General features: G+C 43.9%; 1 protein-coding gene across 18 annotated transcripts in view; it reads right to left on the bottom strand.

Annotated features, from left to right (window-relative positions):
* LOC126997928 (transforming acidic coiled-coil-containing protein 3-like) overlaps positions 1 to 12,391 on the bottom strand; it is a gene marked incomplete at its 3' end in the record, with an annotated part of 146,070 nt that overhangs the window by 36,174 nt on the left and 97,505 nt on the right. For 14 of the 18 annotated variants that reach the window (XM_050859159.1, XM_050859169.1, XM_050859170.1 and 11 more), the window contains 1 exon segment: positions 4,087 to 4,149. In XM_050859159.1, the coding sequence (XP_050715116.1) occupies positions 4,087 to 4,149 (63 nt within the window). 18 annotated transcript variants of the gene reach the window in all.

The raw sequence follows: 12,391 nt of genomic DNA, 5'->3' as shown, positions 1-12,391 counted from the left end.
ATGTCCACCCCGCCCACACAGCAACGCACCCCACCCACAACACACCACACCCACACCACCAACACAACACACACCATTCACACCACACTCCACCCACACCACAACACACTCCACCCTCCCCTTCCTCTTGCCCTTTCTTTCCTCTTCATTTTCCTCCTTTTCCAACGTTCACCCCTTCGTTTCACTTTTTTCTCTTCCCCGTTCTCTCTCTTTTCCCATCTACACATTTCCTCCTGCTTTACATCCTCTGTCCCTCTCTTATTTCTCCTCCCCTTCCTCTACTCCCCATATTCTACCTCTTCCTCCCCTTCCCTCATTCCATACCCCCTGCACCCTCCCCACACCAAACGGGATACCATACCCACACTATACCACTTCAGTATCCCCTTAAAACACACTTTGTATTCATGGTTATGCAGAGGAGGGGGAGGAGGGGAATATGGAATGAGGGGAGGGGAGAAAAAGTTGGAATATGGGGAGGAGAGGAAGGGGGGAGGAGGAAGAAAGTTGGGTGGACAGTACGAGAGGGGATGAGGGAGATACATTAGGGTAAGGAATATAAGTGGAGAGAAGGGTTGAAAGTAGCAAAGGGAGGGAGGTAAATGGGGGAAAAAAAGGAAAGAAGAGAAAAAATGAGGAAAGGGCAGAGGGAAAGACGGAAGGAAGAAGTAAAAGAGAGGAGAGAGCAGAAGGAAAGAATGAAAATGAAGGAAGAGGGAAATAGGAAAGAATGAAAAAAGAAAGAGGTAATAAAAAGTAAAACGAAAGAGAGGGAAGTTGAAGAAAAGGGGAAACACGAGAGAGGAATAGGGAAGGGATGTGGAAGGAAAGCAGAAGGAAGATGAAGAAAGGGCAGAAGGAAAGAAGGGCAAAAGGAAAGGAGAAGGAAAAGTAGAAAATAATTAAAAAAAAGAGATACAAGGAAAGGAAAAACAGAAAAGAGAGGGAAGATGAAGAAAAGGGGAAATACGAGACGAAAAGGGAAAGAGGAAGAGAAGGGATGAAAAAGGAAGGCATTGAAGGGGAGGGGAGGCGGAAGGAAGATGAGAACAGAAGAAAAGAAGGAAAAAGGAAAGAAGGGAAAAAAAAGACGTAAAAGGAGAGCGGGAAGGAAAGAGGGAAGTGAAGGAAAGGGAAAATAGAAAGATGAAAAAGGAAAGGGTAAGGAAGGGATGAGAAAGGAAAGGTATTTAAAGGAAGGGAAGGCATTTAAAGGGAAGGGAAGGCATTTAAAGCGAAGGGAAGGCATTTAAAGGGAAGGAAAGGTATTTAAAGGGAAGGGACGGCATTTAAAGGGAAGGGAAGGCATTTAAAGGGAAGGAAAGGTATTTAAAGGGAAGGGAAGGCATGTAAAGGGAAGGAAAGGTATTTAAAGGGAAGGGAAGGCATTTAAAGGAAAGGAAAGGTATTTAAAGGTAAAGGAAGGCATTTAAGGGAAGGGAAGGCATTTAAAGGGAAGAGAAGGCATTTAAGGGAAGGGAAGGCATTTAAGGGAAGCGAAGACACTTAAAGGGAGAGGAAGGCATTTAAAGGGAAGGTATTTAAGGGAAGGGAAGGCATTTAAGGAAAGGGAAGGCATTTAAAGGGAAGGAAAGGGATGGGAAGGCATTTAAGGGAAGGGAAGGCATTTAAGGGAAGGGAAGGCATTTAAAGGGAAGGAAAGGTATTGAAAGGGAAGGAAAGGTATTGAAAGGGAAGGAAAGGCATTGAAAGGGAAGGGAAGGCATTTGAAGGGAAGCGAAGGTATTTAAAGGGAAGGGAAGGCATTAAAGGGAAGGGAAGGCATTTAAAGGGAAGGGAAGGCATTTAAAGGGAAGGGAAGGCATTAAAGGGAAGGGAAGGCATTTAAAGGGAAGGGAAGGCATTTAACGGGAAGGGAAGGCGTTTAAAGGGAAGGGAAGGCATTTAAAAGGAAGGGAAGGCCTTTAAAGGGAAGGGAAGGCATTTAAAGGGAAGGGAAGGCATTAAAGGGAAGGGAAGGCATTTAAAGGGAAGGGAAGGCATTTAAAGGGAAATGAAGGCATTTAAAGGGAAGGGAAGGCATTTAAAGGGAAGGGAAGGCATTTAAAGGAAAGGGAAGGCATTTAAAGGGAAGGGAAGGCATTTAAAGGAGAGCGAAAGCATTTAAAGGAAAGCGAAGGCATTTAAGGGAAGGGAAGGCATTTAAAGGAAAGGGAAGGCATATAAAGGGAAGGGAAGGCATTTAAAGGAAAGCGAAGGCATTTAAAGGAAAGCGAAGGCATTTAAGGGAAGGGAAGGCATTTAAAGGGAAGGGAAAGCATTTAAGGAAAGGGAAGCCATTTAAAGCTTAGGTTGTGTGAGGTCCCCCTAATATATTTTTCCCACGCCTTTCATCACAATGGGCGGAAGGAGAACGAAAAAAAAAAAAATCTCATCCCATCTCTCTCTCTCTCTCTCTCTCTCTCTCTCTGTCATTATCACTGTAGTATTATAGTGAGTGAAAACGATGAAAATATAGAGGAAACTTGGTGGTGGCGGTGGTGGTGGTGGTGATGGTGATGATGGTGGTGCAGATTGAGGTATTGATAGCATATAGAAGCAATGGTAATGATGATGGTGGTGATGATAATGATACTGGAAACAATGTGGGGAGTGATAATGAGGTGAATAGATGGTAAAGGTGATGAGGATGGTGACGGAGATGATGGTTAAGTTACTAGTGACAATGATGATGATGATGATAGTGGTGGTGGTGATGGTGGTGGTGATAACAAACGTGACGGTGATGATAGTTAAGTAGATGAATAAATGATGATGGTGATGATGATAATAATGAAAAAGAATATGATAATGGTGGTGGTGGTGATGGTGAAGAACGTAATGGTGATGATATGGTTAGGTAGATGAAGATAATGATGACGATGATGATGATGATGATGAGGGGTGGTGGTGGTGGTGGTATCGACTGAGGTGTTGATTTTCTTTAGTAGCAATATTAATGATGATGATAATGATGATGATGGTGATGTTGATTATGATAATAGTGATGACGAACGTGACGGTGATGACGTTTACGTAGATGAAGATAAAGATATGTTCCTGTTGATGATGATAATGATAATGGTGATGTTAGTGGTGGTGGTGGTGATGAAGGCAGCTGTCGTGCTCCAGTCCACTAATCAGCCGTGACTCGCCAGGTAAGCGTCCAGCAGGCAGGTGACGCTGTGTTTACCTGATGAACCAATTACGGAGGCTGAGAGAGAGAGAGAGAGAGAGAGAGAGAGAGAGAGAGAGAGAGAGAGAGAGAGAGAGAGAGAGAGAGAGAGAGAAAACAGTGCCCATGCATGGATATTGCCACTTATCAGCTGTCCTTCGAGAGAGAGAGAGAGAGAGAGAGAGAGAGAGAGAGAGAGAGAGAGAGAGAGAGAGAAAACAATACGGTATACCCCTCACCAAACACAGACGCACACGAGTCACTGGGAATGCCACTTACGTACACACACACACACACACACACACACACACACACACACCAGGAGCTCCTTGTACGTGAATTCTGACTAACTAACGCACATACCGGTTTCCAAGTCTCGTCCCTCCTCGTGGCTGACTCAGACTGACTCACCGAGACTATACGTGGGGTGGGCGGCGCCTCTCTCTCTCTCTCTCTCTCTCTCTCTCTCTCTCTCTGGAACGTTGCTAGGAAGGAAAATTTTCGTGGTCCAATGGGCGTTTCTTTGCCCCCCCCCCCTCTCTCTCTCTCTCTCTCTCTCTCTCACTCTCTCTCTCTCTCTCTCTCTCTCTCTCTCTCTCTCTCTCTCTCTCTCTCTCATTTGTAAGGTGAGGTTGATAAGTGGCAATGGCTATGTACGGAGGCTGTTTTTATATATTCTCTCTCTCTCTCTCTCTCTCTCTCTCTCTCTCTCTCTCTCTCTCTCTCTCTCTCTCTCTCTCTCACACACACACACACACACACACACACACACACAATCCCTTTAACTATCGTATAAAATGGAATAATATGCCATTTTTTTCGTGTTTCTTTCATATTCCACGTAATAGCAATATACTAAAACCTCTCTCTCTTAGAAGCGCAATACTTGTAACGGTAGCTCCCCAGCTCACTTTTTTACAGGGCGTTCTGTTGTCTGTCGACTGTGTCTCATCAGGCAGCATCTCGAGACAGGACTGCAGGAGCAAGAAGAGAAGATGGAAGCAGGTCAGAATAAAATAATAGAGCTTTCTCACACTGTTGCCTCCTTACAGGAATTCATCCAGGCTAACGTTGCTGTGGTGCCAAACCCTTCTCCAACCACCCCCTTGCCTTCAGCGGTACCGTCGACACCAGCGGACAACACCACGCAGCGGGAGGGTGGCAGTGGCACTGCCCATGATGGCTTCACCGTCGTGAATGGAGGAGCCAAACCAGCCAGACAAGCAATTTATCCTGTTCATTGCTTCAACAGGTTTGCCATTCTGGAGGAGGATGACGAGCAGGAGAGCACCTTCCTGGTGGGTGACTCCATGATTCGCCAGCAGGTCGTTGAGTTCTGCGGCAGAGTTCCTCGTCGAAGACGGAACTATTGTTATCCTGGTGCTGGGATCGACGATGTAACTGCTGCTCTTGAGGAGATCTCACCCCAGGCTACTAATGACGCAATGTTTGTTATTCACACAGGTACGAACGACGTCACCACGACCCGGTCTGAGGAACTGCTGGACAAGTACTGTAGGCTCATCCAGCAGTATAAGTCTAAATCCCCTAACATTTTGATTTCAGGAGTTCTACCACGGACGTGGGCGGAGAGCGACTTCTTCCCCAAGGCCTACAGCCTCAACAACCGCTTACAGACTCTTTGCAGAGAGCTTGACGTGGAGTTTAACTCCTGAGACAATTTCTACGGACAAAGTGAGCTCTTCCACAGGGACGGAATACACCTGTCCCCCATCGGGGCAGCCAGATTCGGAAGGCTCCTCAACGACGCAGTACGTGACACCCGATCAAAAAACGACTCTCAGCCAAGCCCCTCCACCCCGCCCGTGTAAATAGACGCCATGCATCGCAACAAACTCGTAGCCGTGAACCCGCAAGTACCACCACCTCTATTACCAAGCCTCTAGATAACTTAAAATCCTTAGTTTCAATGCGCGTAGCCTAAGAAACAAGTTTGATGAGCTGAGATGTCTTGCTCTAACAGAAAATATTGACATAATTGCTATAACCGAAACATTTATCGACACCACAAATATTGATTTAAGTTCCGAATACAACATAGATGGCTACAGACTCTTCAACAAAGTTCGTGTAAACCGTAGAGGCGGTGGCGTCGCCTTTTTTGTCAAAAGCTATTTGCAACCCACTGACAAAACACCACGAGACAGTAACGTTGAACATTTGTGCGTGCGGGTACTCATTGCAAAAGTCAATTTAAATGTATCTGTCACCTACAGGCCTCCCGGGCAATCACTCGATGACGATCTTGAAATGTACAGCGTTTTAAGGCAGTCACTTAATAACAACGACTCACTGATATTAGGAGACTTTAACCTCCCCCATATCGACTGGGCGACACTGTCAGGTACAGAAGGCGAGTCACATAGAATGATCGAATTTCTAGAAGAAAATTATCTAAGCCAAATGGTTTCTGAGCCAACTCGACAAAATAACTTACTCGACCTTGTTATAACGACCCAAGATAACCTACTCAGTATTGTCACGGTAGAACACCTCGGTTCTTGCGATCATAAATTAGTGCGCGTCGACATTAGCGCTCAAACATCAGTGACTGAAAATAAAGTAAAGGTGCCCAATTTCAAAAGAGCTAACTTCGTAGATATCCGACAAAAACTAACAGAAATACAACTATCAGATGACGACAATGAACAGGAAGCCTGGCTAAGCTTTAAAAATCATTTACTCACTCAGCAGAACACATTCGTCTCCTTGTGCGAGAAGCGAAATATCACTAATAAAAGCCCACCTTGGTTTAATAGCGAAATTAAACACTCAGTCAAGGAGAGAAAATTGTCTTACAGGTTAAAGAAAGAACAAAGCACGCCCGAAAACATTAGACTTTATAATGATGCCAGGCGACGAGTAAAAAGACTAGTAGGTCAGGCACAGCGTAGATATGAAGAAAGTATTGCAGCCAACTGTAAAATTAATCCGAAATCCTTCTTCAGTTACATAAACAACAGAAAGGCGATCAGAAGTGGAACTGGACCTTTAACAAACAGCGACGGTGCACTAGTGACTGACAGCCAACACATTGCAAACCTCTTAAACAATTACTTTTCCTCGGTGTTTAATACTAACAGTCTTCCTCCCACTACCACCAACACCAGTACTAATGTAAATCTCGAGCATGCATTGCCTAATTTTGAAATAACAACCGATGAAGTCCTTAAAGCTCTCCAATCAATTAAAACAAATAAAAGTCCCGGACCCGATAAAGTATATCCTATACTGCTTAAAGAAACAAAGAGCGAAATACTCTCCTCCCTCACAACCGTATTCAATATGTACTTGCGACAAGGCATCGTCCCTTCGGATTGGAAAAAGGCTAACGTGACACCGATTTTTAAGAAAGGAGACAAAAAAATACCAGGTAATTACAGACCCATTAGTCTAACTTCAGTTGTAGGTAAGCTACTTGAGAGCATGATTAGAGACAAAATTGTGAGTTACCTTGAAAGCCACTCATTAATTAGGGATTCACAACATGGCTTCCGTAATAAAAGATCCTGCCTATCAAACCTATTGACCTTTTATAACGACCGTCTCAGTTTATGACGTAGCCAAATCATTGGACGTAGTCTATCTTGATTTACAGAAAGCGTTTGATAAAGTCCCACATCATAAATTACTTTATAAATTAAAGCAAATAGGTATTGACGGTCAAGTAAACCAATGGATCGCGAATTGGTTGAGCAACAGACAACAAAGAGTGGTGATTAACGGATTTAACTCAGAGTGGGCACCGGTCACTAGTGGCGTCCACCAGGGCTCGGTTCTTGGCCCAGTGCTCTTCATTATTTACATCAACGATGTGGATGTTTGACTCAATCATCGCATTAGTAAATTTGCAGACGACACAAAGATTGGTAACTCGGTTCTCACTGACGAAGACAGACAAAGCCTCCAAGAGGATTTGCACAAAATTTCAGCTTGGTCGGATAGATGGGAGATGCCCTTTAACGTAGACAAGTGCCAGGTCCTTCAAGTTGGAACAAGAAATAAGAAGTTCGATTACGAAATGGGCGGCGTTAAACTCACAAGCGTTCAATGCGTTAAGGACCTAGGGTCAAAATCGCGTCAAACCTCAAATTCTCACATCAATGAATCGATGCAGCAAATAAAGCCAACAAAATGTTGGGCTTCACTAAAAGAAACTTTTTATTCAAGAATAAAGATGTAATACTTCCGCTCTACAATAGTTTAGTCAGACCCCACTTGGAATATGCGGTACAGTTTTGGTCTCCTCACCATGCAGAGGACATTGCTAAATTAGAAGGTGTTCAGCGTCGGGCAACAAAAATGATCCCTTCCTTGCGCAACAAATCTTACGAAGAAAGGCTTTCCACCCTTAACTCTTTCTCTCTTGAGAAACGCCGCCTCCGAGGAAAACTGATCGAATGTTTTAAAATACTTAATGGTCTCACGAATGTAGACAGAACAAAATTGTTTATGATCGATGACACTTTGCGAACGAGGAACAATGGCATAAAACTCAAATGTAGACAAGTAAATTCAGACTACACCAAATTTTTCTTCACCAACGTTGTACTGCGAGAATGGAATAAGCTCCCACCTTCAGTGGTTCAGTGTAACACGATTGACTCTTTTAAAAACAAGCTCGACCGACACTTCCTTCAATTTAATATTAAGTAGAGTAGAAATGCAACGTTTTGGAGCCATCTGATTAATGTAGAATCACTTAGGTTTAAGGACAGGCTACCTAGTCTGGACCATGGGGTCTGTGTGATCTGATTCTCTCTCTCTCTCTCTCTCTCTCTCTCTCTCTCTCTCTCTCTCTCTCTCTCTGTCATTCCTACAGGGGATGTGAACCTTCATATCGCTAATAATTAAAAGGGTTGAACCGCCTACACCATAACCTTAAAGCTTTCCTTGTTATTACCTTTCCCAGACGTTCATAAGAGAGAGGAAGGACTGGCTCTTAAACGTTTTCCTTCCTCCTGCTCCTCCTCCCTCTCCTGATGCTGATGCTGTTCCCTCCAGTCTCATGTTCTCTTCTTTTTCCACGTCCTTTTGTTCCTCCTCTGCTCTTTTTTTTTTTCGCTCCTCTCCTTTTTCTTGTTCCACGTCCGCTTTCTCTTCGTGTGTGGGTGTGTCCTACTTCTCTCTGTTTTGCTTTTCTCCTTTGTTCCTCCGCTTCTTCTTCTTTCACCTTTTTTGTTTCTCTTTATTCTCCCCTTTCTTCTTCCTTCTATCTCTCAGTTTTCTCTTTTGCTGGGTTTTTTTCTTCCTCTCTCTCTTTTCTCCTTTGTTCTTCGGTTTATTCTTCCTTTGCTCTTTCACTTCTAACTAAATTATATTGCTTTTTTGTTTTCTGTACTCATTCGATCTTTTCTGTACCTCGTCGACTGATTTTTTTTTTGTTTGTTTTTATAACTAACACACAAACAAAATCAGTATGAAGTCCTCCTGTATTGTATCTGAACCTCCTTGTTAGCTTATTCAACCCTCTGTCAACAGCAATAGTAATATGAAGTGAGGATGGGATACTGAGAGGCAAGGAGTTGGTAAGTACATAATCCGTGAAAATAATAATAAATAGTACTCCTATTTGTTGGTTCCCTTATGTAAAGCGTAACAAATCAGTTTCAAAACGTACGCAAGTTTTCTTTTAGTAATTTACTCTTACTATATTTTTGATTACCTTGAATGGGTCGGAAATACACATGAAGGGAAGGATTTAGTGAGCGGATATTTTCGTGTAGTAGTAGTAGCAGTAGTAGTAGTAGTAGTAGTAGTAGTAGTAGTAGATAAATCCAAATCCCTGCACAAGTATTCTTTTGATAATTTACTTTTTTTTCGGGATTAACTTGAATGGGTCCGGATTATGAAAATGAATGAGGAGCTTAGTGAGTTAATGCCTGTGTTGTAGAGGAGAGGTTGTGTTGTGGCGGATAGGTTGTGTTGTGGCAGATAGGTTGTGTTGTGGCAGATAGGTTGTGTTGTGGCAGATAGGTTGTGTTGTGGCGGATAGGTTGTGTTATAAAGATATGATGTGTTGTAAACAGGTTGTTATAGGAGGTAAGATGTATTATAGAAGATAGGTTTTAGCTTATTATAGCATAGATTGTTGATTCATTTAGCTTAACTTTAACGAATTTACTCAATTAAAAAGAAACGAATAGATGGGAAGTTTAGTGAGGGAAACTTATCGTACGTAATCATCTCGCTCTCGCAACATTAGCACAATAACAAAACAAACACGCGTACGGCAGCATCACAACGCAACACAACACAACAGGGAAACACAACACTAACACAAGCGGTTTCGGCCTCCGCGCGCTCACTCGGCTCACTTCCAAACAGTACAGCTTTCCCACCGCTACTAAATGCGTAGGCGAGTCCCTCTGTGTGTGTGTGTGTGTGTGTGTGACCTCGGCCCAGCATCCCTCCTTCCATCCCATCCCCAGCACGATTTTTCATACCATCCCATTCCTTGTTCCTCCTTTGTTACAAGTGAGAGAGAGAGAGAGAGAGAGAGAGAGAGAGAGAGAGAGAGAGAGAGAGAGAGAGAGAGAGATGGGGTGAGTTTGTTTCTTATGTTTCCTCCAAACCTTACTATTATTATCTCCTCGTCCTCAAATTGTTCTTCCTTTCCTCATTTTCCCTTTCTCTTTTTTTAATCCTATTATTAATGAACTCTGACCTCTGTCCTAGGGCTCAATGCATTCAGGCAAGGAATCGTGCAAACAGGGTACTGTGTTTCCTTTTGAGGAGCGTGAGCTATAGAAACGCTGAAGTCATTCACAAGCTTTACTTGGCATCACTTAGACCTAGAATACTCTAGTCAGACCTCACTTCGATGATGCGGTTCAGCTCTGGTCACCTTACTATAGATTGGATATCAAAATGTTAGCATCTGAACAGAGGAGGATGACAAAAATTATTCAAGGGGTGAGAAACTTGCCACATGAGGATTGACTGAAGCATCTAAATCTGCATTCCCTGGAGAGGCAAGTGTTGAGAGGAGATTTGATTGAAGTTTATAAGTGGATGAAAGGCTTCAATATGGGGGATAGTAATAGGGTTTCGATGGTGAAGCCGGGTAGGACACGTAATAGTTGTTTTAATTTAGATAGATTTAGATTCAACAAAGGCATAGGCAAGAACTGGTTTACCAGTAGAGGAATGAATGAGTGGAACAGGCTTGCCAGCATGAGTGCCAATACAACAAATACATTCAAGAAGAGGTTGGGTAAATTCATGGATAGCAAAGTAAGGTGGGGTTAGGTTTACAGGAGCTGCCTTGTGCAGGCCAACCAGACTCTTGCAGACTCCCTACGTTCTTATCTTATTCTTCCCCCTACTTTTTACTCCACTTTCTAGTTTCTCTCTTTCTCTTTCCTTCCCCTCTGTTCTCTTTTTTATTTCGCTATTCACTTCTCCCTCCTGTCTCTCTTCTATCTCCAACTTTCTCTTACTCTTCCTTTTTTTCTCTTCTTACTCTCTTCCAGTTTCTCCTTTTCCCTATCCTTCTTCTCCTTCTCCTTTTCTCCCTTCTCCTTCACAATTAGCTTCTTATTCCTATCTCCAACTTCCTTATCGATCTTATTCTATCTGCTCTTCCTCCTATCCATTCTCCTTTGTTTTCCCTTTTCTTCACCAGCTGCTTCTTATTACGGTCTATCCCTCCTATTCTTCTTCTTGCTCATCTCAGCTCTCTTCCTCTCTTCTCATTGCTTCCCTTTCCCATCCTTCTCCTCCTTCCCGTCTTTCTCTTTTAATCTTCCTAGTTCCTCCTCCTATTCTTCTTCCTGCAATTCCTTCCCCTCTTCCTCTTCTCATTACTTCTCTTCCCCATCCTCCTCTTTCTAGTCTTCCTCTTCCTTCTCTTCCTCCTTCCAGTTGACCCGGGTAGGGGTTAAGCAAACCTTGACCGCTAAGTCACGCCCGACCAACCCGCCCCATCCCTCTCCTCCTTATACTCTCACAGCCTTCCTTTCCTCTGCATATAGGGCGCCGCACGGAGGTTACGAAGGGCAGGAGGTCGCGCAGGGAAGGTCAGGGGAAGGGGGCGAGGCAGGGGGAGACAGAGATGCCCATGGGAAGGCAGGGGAATGGAAGGGGATGGCACAGGTGGTGGATGAAAAGGGGGAAGGGGAAGGTTGATGGCTTGCTGGGTGGGTTATTCAAGGTCTGTGTGTGTGTGTGTGTGTGTGTGTGTGTGTGTGTGTGTGTGTGTGTGTGTGTGTGTGAGATTATGCGGTCAAGGTAGGTAAGAAATAAAAAAAAGACAGTCGAGAGAGCGAGAGAAAGAGCGAGAGAGAGAGAGAGAGAATCTTCCAGGGGTCAAGTGTCTAATCATGTCACCAGTCTCCCTCCCTCCCTTCTCTCTCTCCCTCCCTCTCTCCCTCCACTCAACACCTGTCTTCCACTCAACACCTGTCTTGTTACGCCTTCACTAAGATGACGAATGGCACCTCACACCTCGATCGCCAGGTATGAAGATGATAAGTATGAAGAGGCTGCTTACGAGATGGGGCTTGCTTTCGTGCGTGTGTGTGTGTATTTAGAGATGAGAGCATGAGTAATGGATCTCTCTCTCTCTCTCTCTCTCTCTCTCTCTCTCTCTCTCTCTCTCTCTCTCTCTCTCTCTCTCTCTCTCTCTCTCTCTCTCTCTCTCTCTCTCTCTCTCTCTCCACACTTGCTTCTCCCTTCCACTCTTCGTTCCTTCTTATCTTCTTGTTCCTCTCCCTCTTCCTCTCTCTCTCTCTCTCTCTCTCTCTCTCTCTCTCTCTCTCTCTCTCTCTCGCCGTGACAGCCCCAACACTGTTCCCCCGTCCGCAAACACAATAAACGCCACTTCACCAACTCTCTGACGACTGAAACAATATTACACTCTCCGTTGCCTTGACACGAGAAAGACACACGCAATATCATTTTCTTTCCGCCCAGACACGTGTAGCCACCTTAAAAAACGTCCCCAAATTGTATAAACATAAGAGGAGAAAACATAACGAACCTAAGATAAATATGCGATGAATGAAAAGTGCAAAGGGGAAAATCTCATGAAAAAGACCAGTTTTTTTTTCACCGTAGACACATGAAATCTTTAGAAAACGACCCCAAATTGTATACTATAAACGAAAATAAGATAAGAAAACCCATTATAAGGATACAATGGAGACAGACGGAGCAGAGAAGAGAAATACACCTAAGACCGTTTTCCCTCCA

This window comes from Eriocheir sinensis, chromosome 13, assembly GCF_024679095.1.
Source record: "Eriocheir sinensis breed Jianghai 21 chromosome 13, ASM2467909v1, whole genome shotgun sequence".
NCBI classification, from domain to species: Eukaryota; Metazoa; Arthropoda; class Malacostraca; order Decapoda; family Varunidae; genus Eriocheir; species Eriocheir sinensis.
This window is presented reverse-complemented; position numbering and strand designations above follow the sequence as displayed.